The 23,883-nt window shown below is 40.9% G+C and overlaps 1 protein-coding gene across 1 annotated transcript; it reads left to right on the top strand.

The window, feature by feature from the left end:
• Positions 1 to 1,107: 1,107 nt before the first annotated feature.
• gosr1 (golgi SNAP receptor complex member 1) lies at positions 1,108 to 22,031 on the top strand. The gene is made up of 9 exons (XM_069668606.1): positions 1,108 to 1,147; positions 1,641 to 1,752; positions 2,963 to 3,050; positions 3,560 to 3,667; positions 3,829 to 3,920; positions 9,575 to 9,649; positions 18,920 to 18,949; positions 21,003 to 21,085; positions 21,445 to 22,031. Exons 1-9 carry the CDS (start codon positions 1,114 to 1,116, stop codon positions 21,567 to 21,569), a joined length of 747 nt encoding a protein of 248 aa, XP_069524707.1. The 5' UTR covers positions 1,108 to 1,113; the 3' UTR covers positions 21,570 to 22,031.
• The last annotated feature ends 1,852 nt before the right edge of the window (positions 22,032 to 23,883 follow it).

The raw sequence follows: 23,883 nt of genomic DNA on the forward strand, positions 1-23,883 counted from the left end.
ATGATTGACAAGTAGTTAGTGGAGAGTAAGCAGTAAAAACTGCTTCTAAAAACTTGCTTCTTACTTTACAGCTAATCAAAGTCATGAAAACCCTGAACTGCAACTTCAACAACTCCCAGAAGTAATCCACATCTCTGTACTGTGACTTTTGGTCTGATCAAACACTGAAAACAGTAAACAGGACATGCATTTATTTTACCTTTATTTTACCAGAAAATAATCCCACTTTGATACAAAATCTCTTTAACAAGGGAGTCCTGGCAAAGACAGCAAGCAGCATGTATATGGCAGGATGCTGGGTGCAGATTTCTCCCCCCCAAAAATATCAACAGGATCAGAGTTGAGCTAAAAAACAGAACATTTCTGCTGATTTAATGGCTTTAATGTATTGCCCATATTTGTAGTTAAGAATCCCAAATTATACAGTCATACCAATTTCACAACTCCTTCAATCGGTTTGTGTGATTTGTGTGAAGAGAGACACATTTCCTTTTTTTCCAGAATCTTTCCACTTCTACAACAACACTTTGAAACTTGAACCCAAAGAAAAAATGTCATTGTCAACTAATTAAAGTGTTTTATTCTCTGCAAAGTGTAGCAAAGTATCGTAGTATATGGAGGCTGTAGCAGTCCTCCAACAGCTGAAGGCAGAGCAGGACAGATCAATTTAGGATGGTTTATGATAGACACATTCTGTATTTTCAGCTCCTTTCTTGCTCTAATTGTGCATGTGTGCGTGTGTGTGTGTGTAGAGTTTATTTTAATTTAAAAAAAAAAAAGGTTTTACTTAATTTGTTTTAATGTTACGAATAGTTACATTAAACATGGGGATTAATATACAGCATACTTTTAAAAACGTTTCCTCAATGCTTACTTTATTGAAATTATAAGCACCACATGAAGAAACTTTTTAAACTTATTATCTAAGCCTCAAATAGCCTCTAAGTGGCGCTGTCTATATGGTACATCCAGCACCCAGCCGGGTGGCGTGCTGCCTGAGAGGCTCAGCTGAGGGCGATAAAAAATCTGAAACTATTTTTATGCGTAAGCGGCGACGTCTTCTGCTGTCACGTGACACATCCCGGAAGTTGGTGACGTCCCAGAACAACAAAGATGGCAGGAATAGGAGGCAGCAACTACTGGGAAGGTAAGGGAGTAACATTTGGCTCGATGTACAGTGAACCGTATGAGTAGCGACGTATAGTACAGTATATATAATGTCGACATTTGATTTGTCAGTGTCACTTGTCGGCACGTTTGGCTCATACACCCAGAGTTTAAACACATTACGTGTCTCTACAGCGACTAGCTTCAACAAGCTAGCTAACATGTCGCCATGCAAGTCAACGTTATTCCCTAAGCTGTTTAAACCAGTGTCGCACATACTAAACAAGTGATTAACCCCACACGTATAGAGTTCATTATGCCAACTGTCAAAATCACAAGATTGGTAATTGTTTGAAACGAGTTTATTTATATTCCCTCGGATAATGTTGAAGTAAGTTAGCTCGTTCAGCTCACTTCAATGGTGCAGGTTAATAAAGGCTGCTAAAATAACGTTGCCATTATTCTGGCTTTGGCAACAATCAAAAACGATAAGTGCCCACATGTATATGTGTGCCTGTGTGCCTGTGTTACAGATCTGCGAAAGCAGGCCAGGCAGTTGGAGAATGAACTCGACCTGAAGTTGGTCTCCTTCAGTAAACTGTGCACCAGCTACAGCAGCTCCAGGGATGGACGCCGAGGAGACACGTAAGACCAAGTTTACAGTCACACCTCCAAAGTTAACAAATGCCTGGGTCAAAAGTATGTATAGGATGTCAGTTATGTAAGTCATATTTAGAAGTAGTAACTCAAAGTAAACTTGACTGGAGATTGCAAAGAAAGAAAGAAAGAAAGTGAAACCATTTGTTTTTACTACTGGGTACATCACGGTAATACTTGGCCTAGTTGGGATTAAAAGGTGACATCCCCTTAATATGAAGGTTAAAACAGTAATGTTAGTGCACAACAATTTGTTTATTAAAAGAAAATGGATAAGTAACTATTTAGATAAGCTGCTTTTCTTTGTCATATACAATAGTAAACAAATTGGTTTTGGTTCATGGTTTGGAAAGGCAGCCCTGTGTTTTGTAAATCACAATGTGGATTTTTCACTTCTTTTTGACAATGTCAGTAAAAAGTAATCAGTCAGGAATAACATCTTGTGGGGCATAGCTTTGATTTAGGGTAAAAAAAAAAAGGCTACCAGTTGAATACAAGTCCACTTGTCACAGTCGCATAACAAAAAATTATCCCAACATTTAACAGGGATCATAAAGGTCCAAACATTGTCAGACTTGCAGAGGACCAGAGAATGCTGGCTGCAGGATGGAAGTGTTATGAACAATACATGGACTCAATACCAACTCCATGGGTGATATTTACAGCCTTAAACATCCTATTAAGGATGCGTACGAATTCTCCTGTGGGGACCTGGCTACTATAAAATTGTCTGTACACCTTTGTTTATTTTGGCAACTAAGCACTTAGTCCTTGTGAGCTGTAAGGATTGGACTTTGAGATCTAGCACGCCTTTGCATTTTGATTCTTAGAAATTATTTGACTAGAAACAGTCAATGGTACATGAACGATTGAAAGGTGGTGCTGATTTGTTGCTTCTCGTTAGAACTGGTGTACAATTACTACTACTATTACTATTAGTAATACTAGTACTATTCATCATTGCTTAGAAAATTCAAAAAGAAACTCATAACTACCCACGTAATTTAATCTAAAACTGATATCTAAAGATCCTTGAGGAATCTCATAGTTTTGCAGCTATACCTAACATTTAATTTAATCAGTTAAACAAATCAAATCAGTACTAGTGTTTTTTATTATTTTTATTTAGTACAAAGAAACAGCTTTATGTAATCTTCCTAACTTTTCCTAACTTTCTTGTTTGTTTTTCCTCCTCAAGGTCAGACACCACCCCGCTGCTAAACAACTCCACCCAGGACAGGATGTTTGACACCATGTCAGTGGAGATTGAACAGCTTCTGGCCAAAGTGAGTAAATTCTCATGGACCAGTGGGCCGTGAAAGGCCCGCAAAAGAACAGCACTGGATTTATGTCGAGGATCTCGCCTTTCATCAGGAAAGGGCAGACAGCAGGCTCCACCTTGTTTGCTGTAAAGCTTAAAATGTAGGAATCATAATAATTATTTCGTTCCTCAATGGGCAGTGCAGAGGCAGACTTTTTAAACACAAGTCATGACAGCAGAGTAGAATTTAACAGTGCAGCATTGATTCTTGAGAAAGCTCCACAAACACAAGTAATATGCGGTTCTGATCACTAAAGGAGACAATGCATTTATCCCTATAGTGCGTTGTGTCCTTTGGCTATTTGCCAATAAAGACATCCTTTTGTTATAAGGTACACATCCTTGAATTCACAGATGTTGTGTGTGTGTTATTGTGTTTTGCATGTGCGCTATGTTATGTTTTGAGTTTTTGTGGGTCTTTACTTTATCGGCTGATCTTCTGGTCAATCCACTCATTTTCCATTTCTCTCTCAGCTGACTGCAGTGAACGACAAGATGGCAGAGTACACCAACACCCCGGGCACGACTTCTATCAACGCTGCACTTATGCACACGCTCCAGAGACACCGAGACATCCTACAGGTTTGCACCCTTAATCTACTCAATCATTATTCCTGAATTCTTCTTACTCGTTTATTTTTTATTCCCTTAAAGTACGCGTTCATTATCTCTGAGAGGCTTTGTAACAGTTTGTTCTTCCTCTGCCGCTTCATAATTCTCACATTAAAATCTTTTCCCGGCAGGATTACACACATGAATTCCACAAAACCAAAGGCAACTTCTTGGCCATCCGGGAAAGGGAAGACCTGCTCGGGTCTGTCAGGAAAGACATTGAGTGAGTATCCAGTCACACCAGCTTATGACTCATTTTCCATTCAGTAAATGTAGTAGCTTGTCTAGTAGCATATGTTTACAGGAACAGGAATAAAATCCTTTTTGTTTATTATAATGCACAGAACTATTGATAGCTTATGGACTGTATTGCCTGATGAAGGCACAGTAGATTAGTAGCTCACGGTCTCATTATCTCACATATGAAACTGTACATGGTCTTGCATACAAACAAATAATATTGTCATGTGATGCATTGCTTGTGTTTGATCTTTGTGCATGTGGAGGAATAGAAACTGCCAGGCATCATTCACAATAACTCCGAGCTGTAGACCTTATTCCCGAGAGGGATGGTCGAACCTTGACTTCCACCTGGCGCACTCTTGAAAAACGCTTGCCATTAAAACCTTTCGAAGATTCATGGCCTGTTCGGCCTTACATTGAGAAAGTGTGTCCTCCCCGCAGAATGGCTCGGTGGAGAGTGAGTGTATTGAAATGAGACGGAGGCTCCCCCGGACCATGACTGGTTTTTTTTTTTTTATGTAATGGCTTATTGATCTGTAAGACGCAGCAGTGAGCATGCGGTGAGCTCTGCAGGATTCCTATTGATCCCCCTCCATCAAACTAGTATGCAGATAGTCTGCGAATGCGTCATGGATGTTTCATTGGCCTCTTTATATCTTAACTTTGTCTCATTAAGCTCTCAAACTGCATCATTAACATTTCTCCTCTGGATGCTATATAACTACAGTATTTTAACACATTCAATGCCATGTCCAGTTCATAATAGGTTGTTGGTACTTGTTTTACCAAAAGATGTTATTCATTCAATTCTCATATTATTATAATACCTATTAATATAAAGGTAACAGAATGATGATGTTGATTTATCTGTATTAACTTCTAGAAGATGGACTTTTCCTTTCCACAGCTTCTTTTTAAATAATCAAAGTAAAATTATTTGTCCTAATGCTTCATTATTACTTTTCCCACAAGTCATTGTTTTCTAAAAGTAAATAGATTTTAAAAACGACGGATCGATGCCCCTCCCAGCCATTATTATCTAATGATAATTTAAAGTCACGCTGCACACAAGCAATCAGATTTTAACAGTTTATCCATTCAGTTTGTAACACCCCATGAGGTCAGCGCTACATGCTACAGTTCACTCAATCTACTCATTAAATCACATCGCTAAGTAATGCCACTGACCCTACTAACAGGCTGTTTGCTGATGAATCTAATGCATCGAAATGAGCCCACGTTGTTGACTCGGTGCTGAGCTTAACGATGACTAATGTGCCAAGGGGCAGCTAATGAGGGAGCTTACAGGTAGACTGAGACTGATGCAAACACTGCTGCTGCTGCTGCTGTGGCGCAGTGTGCAGAGAGTCATGCTTTACAGACAACTATTATAAAGAGCAGTTGGCCCCTTTAGCTTTCTCAGTGGTCTTTGCTGGTGGGACATGGGGAAGTGGTAAGATAAGACTTGAGGATATGAGAGCAGCAGAATCCAAAGGGGAGTTTATGTATTTTTAAGACTTGATCCTTTCTAACTTCGTAATCCGTTGTAGTCCGAGTAGTATTGACCAATCACCTATCAGCAGGCTGCGGCGTATGCAGTAAAAACAGTCTGTGAGAAGAGCAAAAGCAGGCGGAACGTAATGCGCCTGATGACATCCCGGCTCCCATCAGTAGCTATCTGATGATGACTTAGCTTCTTGTTAATCTCTATAAACAGACATCTGCATGCTAACAGCTAACAATCCGTTCTAAATCAAAAATTCAAAATGAGATAAATTCCCTTGACGCTCTGTCACAAAAGCCATTCAGCGTTCAGATTTCCAGACTTCCTCGAATGCATCAGAAATGATTGATCTGACCTCCGTTTAACAAACGAGCATTTTAAAAGTAGTTTTCTTCTCCTCTTGAGGACGGACCTGACAAAGCTTAATTTTGACTTTTTACTAATCTGCATCATGAAGTTGAAATTTCAGCAAACTTAAGACCCGTTGATTAAAGTAAATCAAAAGAAAAATGGTTTCTAAACAATGCAGCACATTGAAAAGGAAGTCGTTTATGCTAACCGCTGGCTAAACCCGACCCATCATATTCACCGTTGTCCCCAGAGGCTATATTGTCTTGAGACTATAGCTAATAGGATCTGAGATTGCGCCAACTGTAATGCAGCATGAGGAAAAAAGTCTATGAAAAAAGTGAGCTAACTGTATCAATGACACTGAAGTTTACTCAAAGTGTTATCCACAACAGTAAAAATTGTTCTTTGAGACATAATAACTTCAAAAATATTCCCTCAATTCGCAAGGGTCCAAGTATTTAGACTTGGTGAATTTTTTCAAAATAAAGTTCTGTCGTCATTGGTTTGTTCCCAGCAAGGATGCTTAGCTCAAATTATAATCTCGAAGATCTCAGTTTTCGTTCTCGTTGGCAGCACCTATGGCGATAAACATCCACGGATGGCTCCGGTTGGAACAGTAGTAACTCTTGATTTTCCTCGCTGGCGGTCGCTTTCCTTTTTTAGACTGTTTGCCTTCATCTGAGCGTCGAGTTTGTTTCTTTTTCTTTGAATTTTACTCCTTTTTGAAGTTGTATCTGTATTCATCGATCTTTTATTTGTCCAGCTGCTTAGCTCTGCCTACCCTCTCTGGTAGACCAACCACTGCTGGGTGATGGAAAAAGCGTCACTTACCGGGCGCCGCTTGTGATTTTTTTTCTGTGAAAGTCGCCACAGACACCCAGTCCATAATAATACTATATACTGCAAATGCAAAGGCTTTCATCATTGGGCATAACACAGCTTTATAATAAAAGTGATAGCCTAATCACCACAGTCTTTTTGTAATATATTGTTGATGAAGTTGTGTATGGAAGACAATATGTCTTGGTCAGTTTGTTTTATTTTGAAATTTTCATGTCACTGACACAGTGATGGACATTTCTGCCGCAGCTCAACCTTTAATCCGTTTTGTCAGGTAGATGGCAGTAGAGATCTTGTGTATGGTGTACGCCTGATGATACTGTTCTGTACATTTTTATGTGTATCACTGTTGTTTATGCTGCACGCACACAAAATCCATACTGATTAAAAGAAATAGTGCACACCCTCTTATTTATGCAAGCGCCTAAATAAGTAAAATGACATTCTATCAAACGCTGTATCAATATCTTTCAGTGTGCTTGCAGACTGTCAGCAAAACACACACAGCTGCATTCACACCAGCAGCAAGGAGCCGAGCTGAGCACACACCTCCCTCTGCTCCTGCTTTCATTCTAAATGTCAGCAACAAAAATGACAGCTCGCTTGTGATTTACATTGGTGCCCTTTTAAAAAGCCTTGCTGGAGTGATGAAGCCTGCTGTCACTACAGGCAATTCTAGCCCCGCAAATGCATCGTCTCCGCTGGAGGGGCGAGCGGCTCAGTCTCAAGGCAGCCACTGTGGCGTGTGCACTGAATATAGTATTTCCATTCAGCAGCTCTGGATGGCTCACTGGGGATGAAGCAGGCACATTTGTTCTCGGGCTGCTCGCAGCGAGCTTGGTGGGGTTGGATGTTTATGGTATATATGTGTGTGTGCATACTCGGTTCCCCCCTTTTCCTTCCCTGCTCTTTATCTCGGTGTCGCCCAACAGGAGTGTGAGGTTGTGTTAAATGACCAGAAACCCATGAGAGCACTCAGAGTCAGCTGTTAAGGGATGCTGATTGCTGGAGTTGCATCAAGCGAAAGAAAATGGGTGTTATTTGTTCGCTCCCTGAGTGGTATAACAACCGAGCCATTAACTTAGACTGCCTTTCGAACAGAAGGCTCTGTTATGTGGATGGAAGCAGTGATCTCTGACATACATGATGCTTCGAGCAGTATAAGAACTGTGAGCTATAATGAACAAAATCAAATGTTATTACCCAATCTACACTCTAGACTTGCACCCTGTATCGGAGCATTCCCATAGCTCAGTAACCGGCATGTATGTTCCTGCTCTGCAACAGGATGACATCTCCACCCTTCAGTAAACTGCTCGGTTATCGTGCGTATATGTGACCAGAGAGAAGACAATGCTTACTAAAGGCTAGCTTGTTTCAGTGCCAGTGTAACATGAGATCTTTTCTTGCTTTCAACCCACTGATAACAGTCTGTTTTCTGATCTGCTCTCCTACGACCATACTGGTGCTTACTTCCTGTGTTAAGTTACTGCCAAAAAACGGATGATTTCCTGCTGCTGCTTGCTTCACATTAAAAGCTTTCCACTGGTGAACCACAAGAAGGCTTTTACTGTCAGGCTCATACGAGGGAAGCAGTGGCATTGGCGCCATCGGCTATTTGATCAAATTAGTCTGCCACCAGGTTTATCAGCGGTTTTTATGTGTGGATAAAAATATATTGCAACTTCTGTGCGATAAAATATTCCAAGGAAAAGAAGCTAGTTAGATTAGAGATGCAGCGACTGAGAAAATCAAGGCTGATACCGATGTTTAAAACAATTTTGCAGATGGCCGATACCGATGTTTTTTTCAATAGCTGTAGTTTTTGTAATTATTAATGCCCTCATCGGGATAAGGGGCAAAAATTAAACTTAATTATAAAAATGCCTTCTTCACACTCTTTGAGAAAGCATGAATTCAATCTTTCAAATTCCCAATATGCCTTTTTATTTAAATGTCTTTCACATAAAAATAATCATTTTTTCATAAATAACCTGAAAAGCCTCTTTGGCTTGTTTTACAATCACCTGGTCATAGAGCATCATTTTTCAGTGCTTACATAGCCTAACAAAGTCTTTCTGAAAACATACTTTTGTTACAATTAAATTTACTGCATCGATGCATCCCTAAGTAATTTCCATCTTTTACCAGGCCAACAGTTTCACGTTTAGTGGGACATGCAGCTTTGCCAAGTTGTTGCCAAGACAAACCATCAGATTGTCACTTCACATGCAAAACAAGCAAGCCAGCCATTTTCAACCTGTTGTCTTTAGACTTTGTGTGAGGAAAAAAAGGTGGTGGTTGTTATTTATTGACCACCCAGATAGCTCTGTCTCTGACCCGCTGATTCCGACGCCCACTCATACTGTACGAACAGAGGAAAATCATTAGTGACAGACTTCCTGCAGAAGCTACTGCCGACTGTCAGTTAACTGTGAGCTTGTTCTGTAACAATCTTTCAACTTTATTTCAAGGTATGTTTTGTCATGCCATAGAAAAGCAAATGTTTAAACATACAAACATAAACTATATTTTTGGATTATCTTTGGACGACTGTAATGCTCTTTATGTTGGCCTTAACCAGGCCTCACTTGCACACTTACACTTCGTAAGCAAGAACACATTACCCATGTCCTGGCCTCCCTCCACTGGCTCCCCGTTTGTTTAGGATTCATTTTAAGATTTTATAGTTTGTTTTTGAATCTTTAAGTGGGTTAGCACCTCGGTACATCTCTGTTGTACTTGAAGTCTTTGAGGTCGGTCCATCAGCTTTTTCTTGTAGACTAGGCTGAAAACCAGGGGTGACCGAGCAGCCGCCCCCAAGTTATGGAACTTTAAAATGTGCTATATATAAATAAAGTGGATTGGATTATCTTAAATTACTAATTTGTTACATTAAATGTCTTGTTTTAACTGGTCTATCTGTGTCCCCTTTTCAGGACATACAAGAGCGGCTCCGGAGTCAACAACAGAAGAACAGAGCTGTTTCTAAAGGAGCACGAGCACCTGAGAAAGTGAGTCCACATCTCTCTGTTTTTGCCACATTTAAAGTGATCAATGATATTAATTAGCTTTTGTGGAGTGATCCCAGCAGTTAAAAGTATAAGGTAGCTGCCATTTTTCTCACGCCGCACAACCTTTCCTGGCAAAAAACAAACTAGCCTCAGGTTTCAAGAAGTCAAAGCTAGGATAACTCATCTTGACTGTGCAGCACAGCAACTTGGACTCACCTCTGTTACTGATCGCTCACTTTGGCACCTTTTGGCACTTTATCTCAAATGCTGTTACTCTCCAGCAGATTGGAAGCTAGTTTTTCATGGTGCACTCTTTAAATTGCTGTTCTGGATAGAGAAAAAGGTGGATCAGTTTTGAGTGCCTTTCCGGCTTCTTGAGAAGTATGAATTTGGTGTCATGTGGAAAGGCCATAAATACAACACATTTTCTACTCTGTTTCGTAACTCAGCATTTTAAAGCAGTAAAAAGTTAGGTACTCTTAGACTTTTCATACTGACACAGTAGGTCAAACCATGATCTGCCAGCAGCCTCATTAGTGCCCTACTATCATTTGGCTGACTCTCAAACACAGCACAACAGCATGAGGCTGTGAAGTTTGTGAAATCGGTGAGTGTGTGCGTGACGTGTGAGAGGTACCCTGTGTGGAAAGAAAAATTGGATGTCAGCAGGGCGCACACACGCACACAAAACCAAAATACACCACAGAAGAGCTTTTAACATTGCAGAGGCTTATTGATCCTATCTAATAATTTGGAAATACGAAGCAGTCTGATTGATTCTCTCTCTGGCTAAATGTTTGTTTCCTGTTTCAGCCACTCATAGGAATAATGCCTCAATTATTCCCCATCAAAGACCTCTTTATTCGTTTCAGAACAGGCTGTACATGCTCTGAAATGGCATGGCTGATGTTTGTCTCTTCATTTATGAAATGAAAAGAGTGTCTCAACAACATCATTTATAATGCAATGAAAGCTAATACAATTAAATCTGCAATCTTATCGCAGCTTCTGTAAATAATTTCCAAGGAACCCTGATCATTTTTGCTTTGTTAATAAACTTTCTTATTCTTCTGTAAAGCTCTGTTAGGCCTTGTACATACAGTAAACAACTATGTCAGGTCTCATCCCATGTGTGATTGCATCTAGGGACAGTATTGCTTTATTTTATATAGGGTCAGTGTGGTAAATTTACTTTTTAATTTTATGGCTGGAAATTTATTCTAAAATGACTCAAATCACATCAGCATTTTGAGTAGTAGGAAATATGACTTATACCCCGTTCCCACCTGAATTTAGCGTGTTGACACAGGTCTTTCAGACCCGGGAAGATCCACTTATAGATGCCGATTGTCTCTGTTCTCATTGCCAGTGAAGTATACTTCTTTCGGTCTCTTTTCTGCTGCGTTACCGTCTTGACGTCACAAACGTGCTGCAGACAGGGTTAGTAAACAGTGAAGATGTTACGGTGGTTAGGTCTTTATTGTATCCATTACTCATTAAGTCTGTTATTAAACTAGGCGCCACAAATTTGGAATGATGTTCGAGCGCTGCTCGGATGGAGACGGGCGGAGTTTGTAGCTGAGATGATAAGGAGTTACAGACGGAGCATAGAATAGCGCCGGAGAGGGGGAGGAGATCAGCGTGTCGACACAGGTTTTGTGTTCCCATCAATGCCAATCGGAGCCGAGGCGATAATTACCCGGGTCTACAGCAGAGTCATTTGACCCGCGTTCGAATGCCAATTATACCTTTCCCTCTAAGCAAAAAACCCGGGTGTTAGCGGGTGTTACTGGGTTTTTTGACCAGTAGCTTTAGAGAAACCCTGTAGAGTACCTGTGTAGTCCACTTCACTTGCCCGGTTTGTGATAAAAGCTGTCTTTGTGGCTCCAGCATAGCACGGAATCATTGTGTGCTTTATTGCTGATGTGTGGATACAACCTATACTGGAGTAAATTAATGTTTCATTTGATCATTTTGGAGATTCCTTGAGGGGCGTCTTGATGATATTGTCATCTTGCCACAGCATAGTTAAAGTAGATGACTGTCCCCAAAACATTTAGACCTTTAACACCTTGACATCACTTGGTTGGTTAACAGGTTTCACCAATAAAACCCCTTATCATCAGTTTAGTGATTTAAAGCTTAAAGAGGGCGTATTCTGCTTTTTAGCATTTTAAGACATAATTATATAGTTACAATGTTGGATGTCCAGACTAAACGTGGATCAAGTTTCAAATCTGTAGGTAAAAGTATGTTGGAGTAATCCCCAGGCTTCTCAGCTCAGTCTGCAGGCTGCTGTGAACGCCAGGTTTCACACAGTTTCTTCTACACGCTGCACTTTGTGACGTCACAAGTGGGCTTGTAGGGGCGGGGTTTCTTAAAGGGTCGTTTCAGGCAGAGGCCGTATGAGGGCCTGCAGAGTTTTTTTAACCGTAAATTATTCTAAGCTACTCCATAGGTATCGCAGAGTGAAACATGGAGCTTTAAATAAGCTTAATGCCCCCCCTTTAATCTACAAGGGGCAACTGGACTTGGTTGAAGTTCTTGAAGACATTTCACCTCTCATCACTGTCATTCCTAGGGATGAACCAATTAGATCGACCTGTTTATTTCACACCAATAACATTATTAACTGCAGTATTTTTGCTATTAGTTACAATCATTAAGTAGTAGTAGTATCAGTAGTTCCTTGCCTCATATTACATACATTGTTCCATGCAATTTTGTATACAAAACTTACATTAAGTATAAGAATAATGGAGCATTTTTTCAGACTGAGAAAAGAGGTTTAAAGAGAGCGATGTAGCTGTGGAAGGCTACCAGTGCTACGTTTCTTAAGTCAATGTATTTATAAAGTTTAAGACTTGTAACATTCAGTGTAGCTACCCAAGGATTTTTAAGAGTCTCATTACTATTTCAACATTGTGTCAACTTGCTCTGTGATATTCACAGTGACACAACAAGTAAAGTACCAGGTGAACACTGAAATGGATTCAAGTCAGAGAGAAGCCCTGACAGTCCGACATACTATAGTTAGAGTTGAGTAGAGGATCGGCACATTGTTCAGAAACTCCTCCAGCTTGCTGCAGCTGCTTGCAGCCTCAGCAGTCCAACTCAAAGCTTGTGCCAATCAAATTGATCAGGATATGGCTAATGGAATGATCTAATAAAACCACAACCCATATTACAGGGCTTCCCCAGGCCTTTGACAAAGATGGGAAGCGAGGGGAAAGAGGAGATTGAAGATGAGGATCGTGTTACTGTTGATTGATCCTATTAGAGCCATAAAACAGGAAAGAGGGCATGAAGAGAAGGGACTCAAACGATGTGGCTAGAGCAATCATCTGGAGTCCTACTAAGGCAGGGCATGGATGCTCGATTTAAAGAAGAGAGTTGGAAGTAAATGTGCTCATCTTTTTACATTAGATTTCTCTTTTTGAACGTGAATGATCAGTTGGATGTTGAAAGCTTATTGGTATGTTTTTTTTTTAAGTGACTGTGTGTGTTTGAGCCTATAACAAGTTGGCCATTGATGCTCGCTGCTTTGCCAAATTGATCAGCTAAGACTAATCACTTCCCGACAAAACAAAACGAAACAACTCTGTTCCAGTTGATCTACAAATGACTGCAGTGTGTGGAGCGCCTGCCAGCCTGCATCCATCCATTCTCAAGAGAACCTAATGAGACATACGTGCCTAGATTATTTTTAGGACAGCTTTCTCTGTAGTTTCTTGCTGGTAGTGATGAGCCCTGTTTAATTACTCATTAGTCAGACCTGCCTACATATTATATTTGAACAGCTGTCTTTGCAGGACTCTTAAGAAGCTCTCAGACAGCGAGCTACTTTGGCAGGAGTTGCAAGAAAGGGAGGGCGGCTTCTGCTCTCCAGGACACACGAGACTAATACCTGGTGCATTCAGAGGTTATGATGATGGTTTTTTCCATTTGTAAGATAGATCAATGATGGCAAACGGTATTGGAGATAGACCAGCTTTACATTTGTAATTACCCGATTCGGGACAATAATCAGCTTTTATTATACTTGTTAACTGTTAACTATAACTTGATGCTGTTAAGTTATAAGAGCTACTAGCTCAACCCATCTCCTGTGCCTTCGTGCATGCATCTGTCTATATTAGTTTTTCCATCTCTCTTGGCCACATTAAGGGTCAGTGTTCATGAATAAACTAGAGGGAGGGAGGGGCCGGTCCATTAGACGTCCATGTTGAATGGTCTATAATGGGAGTGGTCACTGCGATAAGGACTTCCTTTTAGAGGATATTTGGTAATGTAGTGTTAGATGTCAAATTTAAACCTCACATTGACACACATTTGCATGATTGGATGGATTGTGCTTAATGTCTATTTATCTGCCACCCAACTACAAGTGCCTTTTTGGAAACACAAGATTTAGTTCTTTCTCTAATTTTACTTTGGAAACAATAATAAAAAAACAGTGGATGCTTCAACTGTAATAAACACAAAAATACGTCTCCAGGGAAATTTAATTTTGTCTTAGCCATTATTGTTTCTCCTCTGAGTGTGAGATTTACATAAGTCAAGTACTTTTTGAATTGCAGTCATTAAAATCACCAAAAATATATTCAAAATACTTTATTGAAGTTTTTGAAATTAAAAGTTCTTCTTCAAAAGAGGCTTGAAGTGAGAAACTGAAAATGCAGGGGAAGAATCTTTATAAAGTTTTGGTCGTCTGTCTCCTAAAGTTCTTTTTACAGCCTGTTACTTTTAAAAGTCCTCTTTCAAACGTTTCCAGTTTAGTTGCTGTAATTTACCAGCACCAATCAAAATGATTAAAAAGCTGAAACGACCCGATACTGAAGGTATTTATGGGAAATATAATTTTGACTTTTACTTCTAACCCTAATGGCCAATATAACTCTACCCCGTCCTACAATCTGCCTCACTCTCTGTAAGGTCTAGTATTTAACAAAATGTCAAATACTGTAGAATAAGGTAATTTGAAACGTGAGGAGCATAATAAAGCAGTGAAGGGGATGAAAATGACACAATCAGCAAAAATCAAATGTATAGGTACATTGGTCTCCTTGTTCCCCAGTTTTAGACCCCTGCTTACAGCCTGCCTGGCCTGTGTCCCACCTGAAGACGTTTGATCTGAGCTGCCAGTTCCCTCATATGCCAATGTAATCAGTAAAGGAGGGCTGTGAGGATTCTGGGTAAAGAGCTACCGTGCTCTCTCTGTCTCACAAGATAGATTCAAACAGTTAAGTTTGGGTTCAGTTTCGAGTAGTGCTGTCAAAATGACGTTCGATTATTCCCTTAAACGAATTCAGCGCTCCGAGCGAGCTGTGCTGTGACAGGTATATTTATTTAACAAATAAACATGTCTTTTTTTTTTTTTTAAATCAACGTACCTACACCTGTCTGTTATGCTGGGTGAGAATCTCTCTCTGTCGGGCCGGGCTGGGATTTGAATTCTCCGCCATCATTACAACACGCCACACGATCGTTGTTCAGTATTTGCTCGTTGTGACTAGACTAAAGTTAATGATTAACGTATACAGTGACGCGGTGATGCATTCAAAGACGCTCCGTAACCAAGAGCGGGCGCGCGAGAGCTCGTCAGACAGCCACGGTTGTGCAGATTTTTTTCACCTCAAATATTAATTTTAAAAATCGGATGTCTGTTTTTTCATACAATTCAGTTAGAAATGCGAATTTAGAATATTCATTGACAGCCCTAGTTTAGAGTGTTCAGTCAGAAGTTTCTGATATATTTTGGGTCTGTTCATTTCTTAGCTCATTTGCTTGTTCTTTTAAGACCAGCTGATATTTATAGTGTCCTTACCCTGGTACACTAATCTGACCTGTATGATTGGATCCCAGATCCCTGTTTTGTCGAATTTCCCAACGTGTACAGAACTCCTTGTTGATGGACCGTCTCTACGTCTCTTGGATCGAGGCCTTCTCTCTTACGCTTGGTCTCATATAGAGGATGGTGAATGGCAGCCTTGTAGCAAGTATCATCTCTGTCAGTCTTGCATTGTGTGAGGTGTGTTGAGTAGGCAGCAGTGCATTCTGGGTCAACTCCCAGCTTTGATTTGTGACCACTTTTCCTATTGCTGCTGTTGCAGTTTGCTTCCTGCAACTGCTGCCAAGATTAGCAAGAATGTTTCCGAGGCCGAGTAATTAATGCTTCAGTTTACCTGGCTGATTCTCTTAGCTGCCTCATCTTGCTCTGAGGACAGCCTGGCAGAGCATTACTCTCACAAGGTTGCTTTCTGAACACTATTGACGAGTCAACAGAAAAGTAATCAGTCATCATTGTGATCATCTTGACAGGCTTTTAATGATTCATACATAACACTGCCTCTTTCTTCTCTTCTGGTTCTAATAGTTCTGAGTGCAGATGTCCCCATGTTTTTGTGTGAATGGCAAGAGGGAGCAAGGAAGCATGTGGGCAGGGTCGGCTGATTCATCACACTGGGAAAGGCAATTAGCTTTAAGCTAACGAGCGATTTAATGACTGCAGCAAAACACCACTGACCGGGGGAGACGGAAGACACACACTCAGATTGAAACCACAGAAGGCAACATGTACATGAAAGTGATGGCACAATCAACCTCAACGCTACAGCTGTGGCTTGATGATGGACGGTGCAGAGCGTAAATCTTTTGGCCCATCTCGTCGCTGCATATAAAAATCCTATGAATCACAGCTCACTTCGGCTCTCAGCTACTCTCCCTTTTGCTCTTCACACCATGATTTATGAGGGTGAAGAGCGTCGGCTGACAGACAGTTAAAGGTTTATTTTTCTCTTTCGACCGTTTGTCCACGGTGATGTTTTTCGGTCATTTAAGGGCGCATGTGGCTGCCTTTGTTCGCCACAGAATTATTGAAACTCAAGACAAGAGAATGTTATTGTGCTTTTTTTCCCCGACTGCACGACCCGCTGCGCTTTGCATCACGACTACCTGTTTTTGCATTATTCTCCTTCCAGCTCCCACAATGAATCTGTGCCAAACTTGCCTGCCAGACTTCATTCTGAATTTTGTGCCAGTTACAATCCCATTTCACCCACCCAGATTTATTTCATGTAAATGATTTCATTGCAGCGTGACAAAGACAGATAAGACATCACAAAGTGCTGCCAGATAACAGATTGGTGCTTATGTGCAGAGCTGTGATCCAAGAACAAAAGGCTGTCCAGTCCACATGATGACTGTGCGATGTCCCTCTTGCACTGATCGGTCTCATGGACAACACAAGAATTGCTCCATTTCTCTGACATTTGTTAGCTTTGTCCATGACCTGAGCGAATATGTACAGGGTGTTCAAGAAAGGGAGGCTTCATATAAACTGAACTAATGAGGTTGGGATGAGGTAATGATTGGGTTTACTGCTATTAAAACCATCCATCATATTGGTTAAGGTCAGGTATGTTTGCCCCACAGGCAGATAGTACTACCTTAACATTACAGTTCATTAGCAGGACCCGTCTCAAAGTAATTACACCGATATATAACCCAGAAAATGGTCCGTCCCCTGAGACATAACTCGGTCAATACTTGACCACATAAGTGACCTGTGTGGTCCACAATCAAGTTATTTAGAGCCTCTTGATGGAACTTTTTGGTTTTGTCGCTGAAATGCAATAACCTTTGGTCTGCCTGTTGGTGGCTTTGCTTTTGGAGGTTTGCAGCTTCACTTCTATAATCATTTTGCTTCTTATAATTTAATATTCGAGATTATTAGCTTCTCCATTGATTAATCACTTTTGTTCAACTTGATCTTTGAAGCTGCTTTGAGGGCTGCTCAGCATGTTTCATGGTAAACAAACTGTTCGCTCAGCACACACACTTGCCAACAATACATTCGCACATGCAGAACCTCATGGTATGTCTTCTTCTTACTTATAAAGACACAAAAAAGTGAACTGATGGATCACCCAGTAGAATTTAAGGTGACCTGCACACTTTGTTTCTCTAGATTTGAAAATAGTTTCCTATAAGTGATAAAAAGAATCATGTCAGCCAAGTAGGAAGAACTCTTTCAGAATATATAAACAGGTAGACATGATAAGATAATGGGCGCTAACCCTGACTGTTGCATTTGCTTGCTTTACGGTCCTTTTGTTTGATCCCAATCAAAGACCAAATTGTTACAGTGTTGTAACCTCGAGTTTGGTTCACACGACAGCTTTTACCAGCGGACCAAAAGTTTTGATGCGCGGGGAAACTGCTCTATGATTGGTCAGAATTTCCATGTGGGAAAACTCCCTGAAGTTATCAAAGAGACGAAGCACTCCTCTGTTCATGTATCACTTTGATCAATTTCATTCTCCTTTAGTTTTCCACTGAACACTTTGAATACCGCCGTGTTCTTGTGCGTTTCGACAAGTTATTTGGTCAGCCCATATTGGCCTGGCTGCCTGGCTGTCTCTGCAAGTGTCAACATCCGTTAACACCCCACAATGCACAGTTTTTGGGTGATTGACGACCATACCAGAGAGTTGGCTTTAGCCTTGATATGGTCATGTTGAGGTGTAAAGAGAATATTTAGATAAAGGTTGAAATGGTTGGTTTTGGTTTGATGTGTATAAACTCCAGGAAGGAATCTTTGAGGAGCCTTGCGTCTCTTCCTCTTAATCTGGTTGGACACTTCAGAGTGCTAAGAGCTTAACAGAAACCGCATGTCGAGCACGACAGCGTGGGTGTGCATGTCGAGCTCTGAAATAAAATCCTCCCTGTTTTGTTTGTTTGGTTTCCTTTTAGTTCTCTGGAACATTATCCAAATTGATTCCAATTATGGAATAACCCTCTGAGAGCCTTGTTGTTTATGAGCAACCTGAGACACAAAACTGGTGTTCCAACAGGAGAGGTTTGTGTGTTTGTGTACGCGTGCTTTCTAATAGTCTCTGTAGGAGAAAAACAAGCGTTTGACTCTCATGTTTGATGAAGCTGTGCAGAAAACGTAGGATCTTTTAAGGTGGAATCATTTCTGGGTTTGCTTAGTCTGGACCTCCTGTCACTCAGAGATGCGACCACACTGATGTTACTGGAGAGATTGAAATTATGTTACGCTAACCTGACTGGTTACTGTGTGGGAGTTGATGAATGTTGATATGGAGGGGGACACGGTAATCAAGTCCCGAACAACATTAAAATTAAATTAAGTTCTATTTTATTTCTAAATTACCATGTCATGTTTTTTTTTGCTATGAGGCAGCATGTCAATAACCTCTCTTTCTCTTTTCCTCCCCCTCTTCCTCTCTTGCTCCCTGCCTATAGCTCGGACCGACTGATGGATGACACAATAAGGTGAGACCTATTTTCTGTCCGGCACATATAGGAAAACATACATTTGCATATGTGACAGCTCCACAACCCCCCTCTCTTTTCATTGTCTTATCTACCTGCTCTTCTGACTCGAGACCGTCAGTACGTGTGCAGGAATGAACCTTTTTTCACATCTAACAGAAAGTGGATGAATTTAACAGCCATCAGAGGTTTAAAAATGCTTTGAAAAATGTTGCTTTTCTGGGTGGTATTATAATTAAAAGCAGATAAATGAGAAAAGATGACTTCACTTGACTACTTGGGAACCTTTTGTCAGGTTATTTTTAAACAGCAAACACCTTCTGATCACGTTCAGCGTGTGAAGAGAATCTCCATCCTTCAGCTCCGTTTCCCCTGCGCTGGTTAACATTGAGATAAAGCCTCGTGTAGATCGCCGGAGTCAGCAAAGTGTTTCTTCCTGACTGAGGAGAACATGATCCCTAAAACACTGCTCCACGCCAAGACTGCGGACTGTCAGGAGATGCTGTGCCCTTATGCACACACCCTCCTCGCACTTCCCACCTTGCACACACACTCCCACTGGAGGAAATCTGTCATATTAACTCAGGAGTAAACAACCCTGGTGATTTCATTTGCAGTGTTTTGACCGGAGTCCTGTGGGGCTCCGTCACTCTGGGATGGGAGGAGTTTTGTCCCCAGTGGCCGGTGTTTACTGGTTGTCACATAATGCAAATAATAAATAGTCTTTTGAATTTATTAACGCTATAATAAGTCTTTTTTGGCTTATTCAGTTGTTTTTTTGGGGAGCTACTTTACCTCATCATAATGCTCAAGCTGTGAGGTGTTCAGTAGCTGCTATCGATTAATGTGTGTAACAGAGGCCGCCTGACTCAAACATGGAGCCTGAAACTTTTCCTGCCAACTGCCCAGCTGCACTTTCCAGCGCTCAAACTTGCTGAGGCTCATGTTTGAGGGCAGGAGCGCTACGATATCACAGCAATTCTACACCTTCCTGATACAAGCCCAGCCAACTCTCACACGTACTGCTGGCACCCACGGAGGACTGACTTACCACAGTGATTCCCTTTCTTACAGCATGGGCGTGCCTACAATACCTTCCAATACCCATGTTTGAAGTTATAACCTCGAAGTATTTAATTTAAATAAATGTCTGTTAAGTCACTATCTTTCGCCAAAGGAGGTAACACAATGGTGATTGAGTCTATGGCCCACTGATGAAAGCCTTTGCATTTGCAGTATTATGGTGCCAAGCAGCGCCCAGTTAGTGACTCGTTTTCCATCACCCAGCAGTGGTTGGTCTGCCAGAGTGGGTAGGCGGAGCTAAGCGGCTGCTTTTCCTGTCTCTGCAAGTGCTGCGAGTAATCAGTAATCTACTATGGCTGAACAAAGAAAGAAAAGATCGATGACTACAGATACAACTTCAGAAATAAGTGAAATTCCAAAGAAAAAGAAACAAACTCGACGCTCAGATGAAGGCAAACAGTCTAAAGAGGAAAGAGACCGTCAGCGAGGAAAATCAAGAGTTACAACCGGAGCCAACCGTGGACGTCACACATGCAACACTGTCTGGATATCTAGGAAGTGTGCTCCCGCAATTACTGCTTATCGCCACAGGTGCCGCCAAAGAGAAAGAAACTGAGATCTTTAAGGGAATGAAGATATGGCCGATGATGTTAAATGCGCATGACATTTTAACAGATAGGGACATTAAATAGACATTAGACTTTTTCAACAGGTTCACTTTCTAATTTACTGCTTGATTTTGGAGTCATTTGACTCTTATAGACTGTAAGGGAGATGTCACTATATTAACGAGTAGTTACATACTTAAAAAAGTGAATCTTGTTCCTAGCATTTGCTAGATATTGAATTCAGTTAATAGGACATTTCTCCTCCTCATGTGTCCTGTGTTTCTGTCGTACTGTCCTCATAGACTCACCTTGAATTCCTCATATGTTGCCTCACCTGCTGTCAAAGACACATTATCATCGACTCCAACCTCATACAGTGTATTGTCACTTCTTGACTAATTTTTCTCTCTTTGTCTCTTTAGTATTGCGATGGCCACCAAGGAGAACATGACCTCCCAGAGGGGCTTGCTGAAATCCATACAGAGCAGAGTCAACACGCTGGCCAGTATCCTTTCTGCTGCATACGTGCATGACGAAGAAAGCTCACAATAGATTGAAAGCTGAAAGGTTCCCGGTGTTAAATCTCTGCCAATCCTTCGAAAATCAATGCTCTCATATCGGCGGAAAGTGGTCCTTTTGTTTTTTTAAGAATTATAGGGATGACAGGAGTGTCTGTGTCAGTCAGCAAAGTCATCCTTTGATTTTGTAGAGGCAAAAAAAGGTCTGAATACACGGTTACATCTGTTTGATAGGGGGACATATTTTGATCTTGTTCTTAATGCACCATATTAACAGCAGTGTTTTTCTTGTTATTAAAAATCAGGATTAAAATATTTTAGATCTTCCTTAACTTGACTTTCCTAGACCGTTTCCCGACCATCAACAACCTCATCCAGCGAATCAACTTGCGGAAGAGGCGGGACTCCCTCATCCTCGGCGCTGTCATCGGTGTCTGCACCATTCTCCTCCTTCTCTACGCTTTTCACTGAAAGCTCAGACATGCTGAAATCTTTATGGGAGCAGGATTCATCTTCTCTTTCTAGCATGGGACCCCAAGGAGACTGAGTTCAGCGATTGGAGGACCCTATAGACCTCCTTGAGCAGAGGGACTTTACGTTGGTTCGGTTCTTGGACGGGAACGACTTCTTCGGCCAACATGAACTACTGAACTTGTATTTAGTCGTGGGACAGAAGGAGGGCTGCTGGTTGGGTGCTCCTCTGCCAACACAGGAGTGAGGACCAGAAGTACAAATAAGACGTGATTTTAAAACAAATTATATTGATAACTCACTTAAAACTGAGGAAGTTTGACGAGACTGTGAGAATGTGTGATCCTAATGTTTTTCACAGGTGGAAGGACTTTTAGTTGAACAGTTCTTTTTAATCGATGGAGTGGGACGGATAGTTCATTGTGGGCTGTAAAATGTGAATTAATAAATTATTCATATCAGTATGTGCAAAACTGTGTGTGACAATATCAGATACTGAACGTTTAAACATTTTATTTATATATATGATTTTGCTAATGTTGATGATATGATGGGCTTGAAAAACACTACATTTCCATATCTAAAACATACAGTAGCTTTTCCTTGTTATATTAATATTTCCGGCCCTTATCAGAGGATTAAAGAGGGGGTATTATGCTGTCTCACATTTTAAGACATATATATATAATGTTACAATGTTGGATGTCCAGACTAAACATGGGTGAAGTTTCAAATCTGTAGGTAAAAGTCTGTTGGAGTAATCCCCAGGCTTCTCGGGTCAGTCTGCAGGCTGCTGTGAACACCAGGTTTCACACTGTTTGTTCTACACGCTGCACTTTGTGACGTCACTAAGTGCAGCCTCAGCAGGCTTTGGAGAGCTGAAGAGAAAGTGGGCTTGTAAGGGCGGGGTTACTCCAACATGCTTTTACCTACAGATTTGAAACTTCACACACGTTTAGTCTGGACATCCAACATTGTATTAACAATGTCTTAAAATGTGAAACAGCATAATGCCCCCTCTTTAATATTACAATGCAATGATCAAAATTTGTTATTTTAAACAAATTCTTATAAAATAATGTCGCCTACTGTAGCTTTAATCTTTGGGTTTTGGACAGCTGGTTAGAGAAAACAGCTAAAATGGATTTGTCATGAAGGCCTCTCGGACATTTTTAAAGTAATAATCTCAAAGATTTTCATTTAGATAAATGTCTGTTAAGTCACTATCTATTGCTGAATGAGGTAACACAATAGTGATTGAGCCTATGGCCCACTGATGAAAGCCTTTGCATCTGCAGTATATAGTATTATTATGGACTGGGTGTCTGTGGCGACATTCGCGGAAATAAATCACAAGCGGCGTCCAGTTAGTGACGCGTTTTCCATCACCCATCAGTGGTTGGTCTGCCAGAGAGGGTAGGCGAAGCTAAGCGGCTGCTTTTCCAGTCTCTGTGAGTGCTGTGAGTAAACAATCTACTATGGCTGAACAAACAAAGAAAAGATCGATGACTACAGATACAACTTCAGAAATAAGTGAAGATCCAAAGAAAAAGAAACAATTTCGACGCTCAGATGAAGGCAAACAGTCTAAAAATGATCAGTTTAATCAGTAATGAAATTATCATTATTTTCTGTCCTGTTTACACTCATAATTGCTCTTCAAATAACTCAGTATGTTTAAGTTCTTTGCTCATAGGTTATTTGCTATGTGATAGAAAAAGGTAATCAGCAGCTGCACGTTTGTTTTTTGGTTTTGATCGGTTATCTAAAAGGCTCCATAAGGTCTTATTACTGGCAGACTGTTGGGAGTAGATGAGTCATCATTACGGCTGTCATGACAGAGTTATGAGGTTCATACGACAACACAAACCAGACAGCCCTGTTGTCTCCAGTGCACCACTTCTAGGTTTCTATGGAAGAAAAATAGAAGCACTGCTTTGATGATTTGCTTTGAAGGCGTTAACCATCCTGCACATTTCCTAGTCTAGTGTACCTGGCAGAGCTCGTGCAACTCTATTTGATTTAGATCCACCTGGAACACAAAGCGACGTGTGGAACCGAAGCATTCATGTGAGACGGGGAGGATTGCAGGCCGGCTTTGACTCATTACAGTAAAGTCTTACTTTGTTGGTGGGGATGCAGGAATGTGAGGAAGCATCAATGTGTTTTTGTCTCACAGCTTCAGACTGTTACTGGACTTATAAAACAGGCTCACTTCAACAGACTGACGAGGATAAATTTGGGTTTTTGTCCTCATTCCCTCTGTTTGATGCCTTCCTTACAAAAAGAGACTTAACGCCTAAAAAACTGGGCA

Source organism: Semicossyphus pulcher, unplaced genomic scaffold (genome assembly GCF_022749685.1).
Source record: "Semicossyphus pulcher isolate SPU_LCO1_2020_fin unplaced genomic scaffold, fSemPul1.0.p SCAF_19, whole genome shotgun sequence".
NCBI classification, from domain to species: Eukaryota; Metazoa; Chordata; class Actinopteri; order Labriformes; family Labridae; genus Semicossyphus; species Semicossyphus pulcher.

Bases quoted from the DNA above. Each gene is read 5' to 3' on its own strand.
- gosr1 (XM_069668606.1), top strand. From the start codon at position 1,114: ATGGCAGGAATAGGAGGCAGCAACTACTGGGAAG. The intron at 1,148-1,640 runs GTAAGGGAGTAA...CCTGTGTTACAG, and splicing joins AGGCAGCAACTACTGGGAAG to ATCTGCGAAAGCAGGCCAGG. The intron at 1,753-2,962 runs GTAAGACCAAGT...TTCCTCCTCAAG, and splicing joins GATGGACGCCGAGGAGACAC to GTCAGACACCACCCCGCTGC.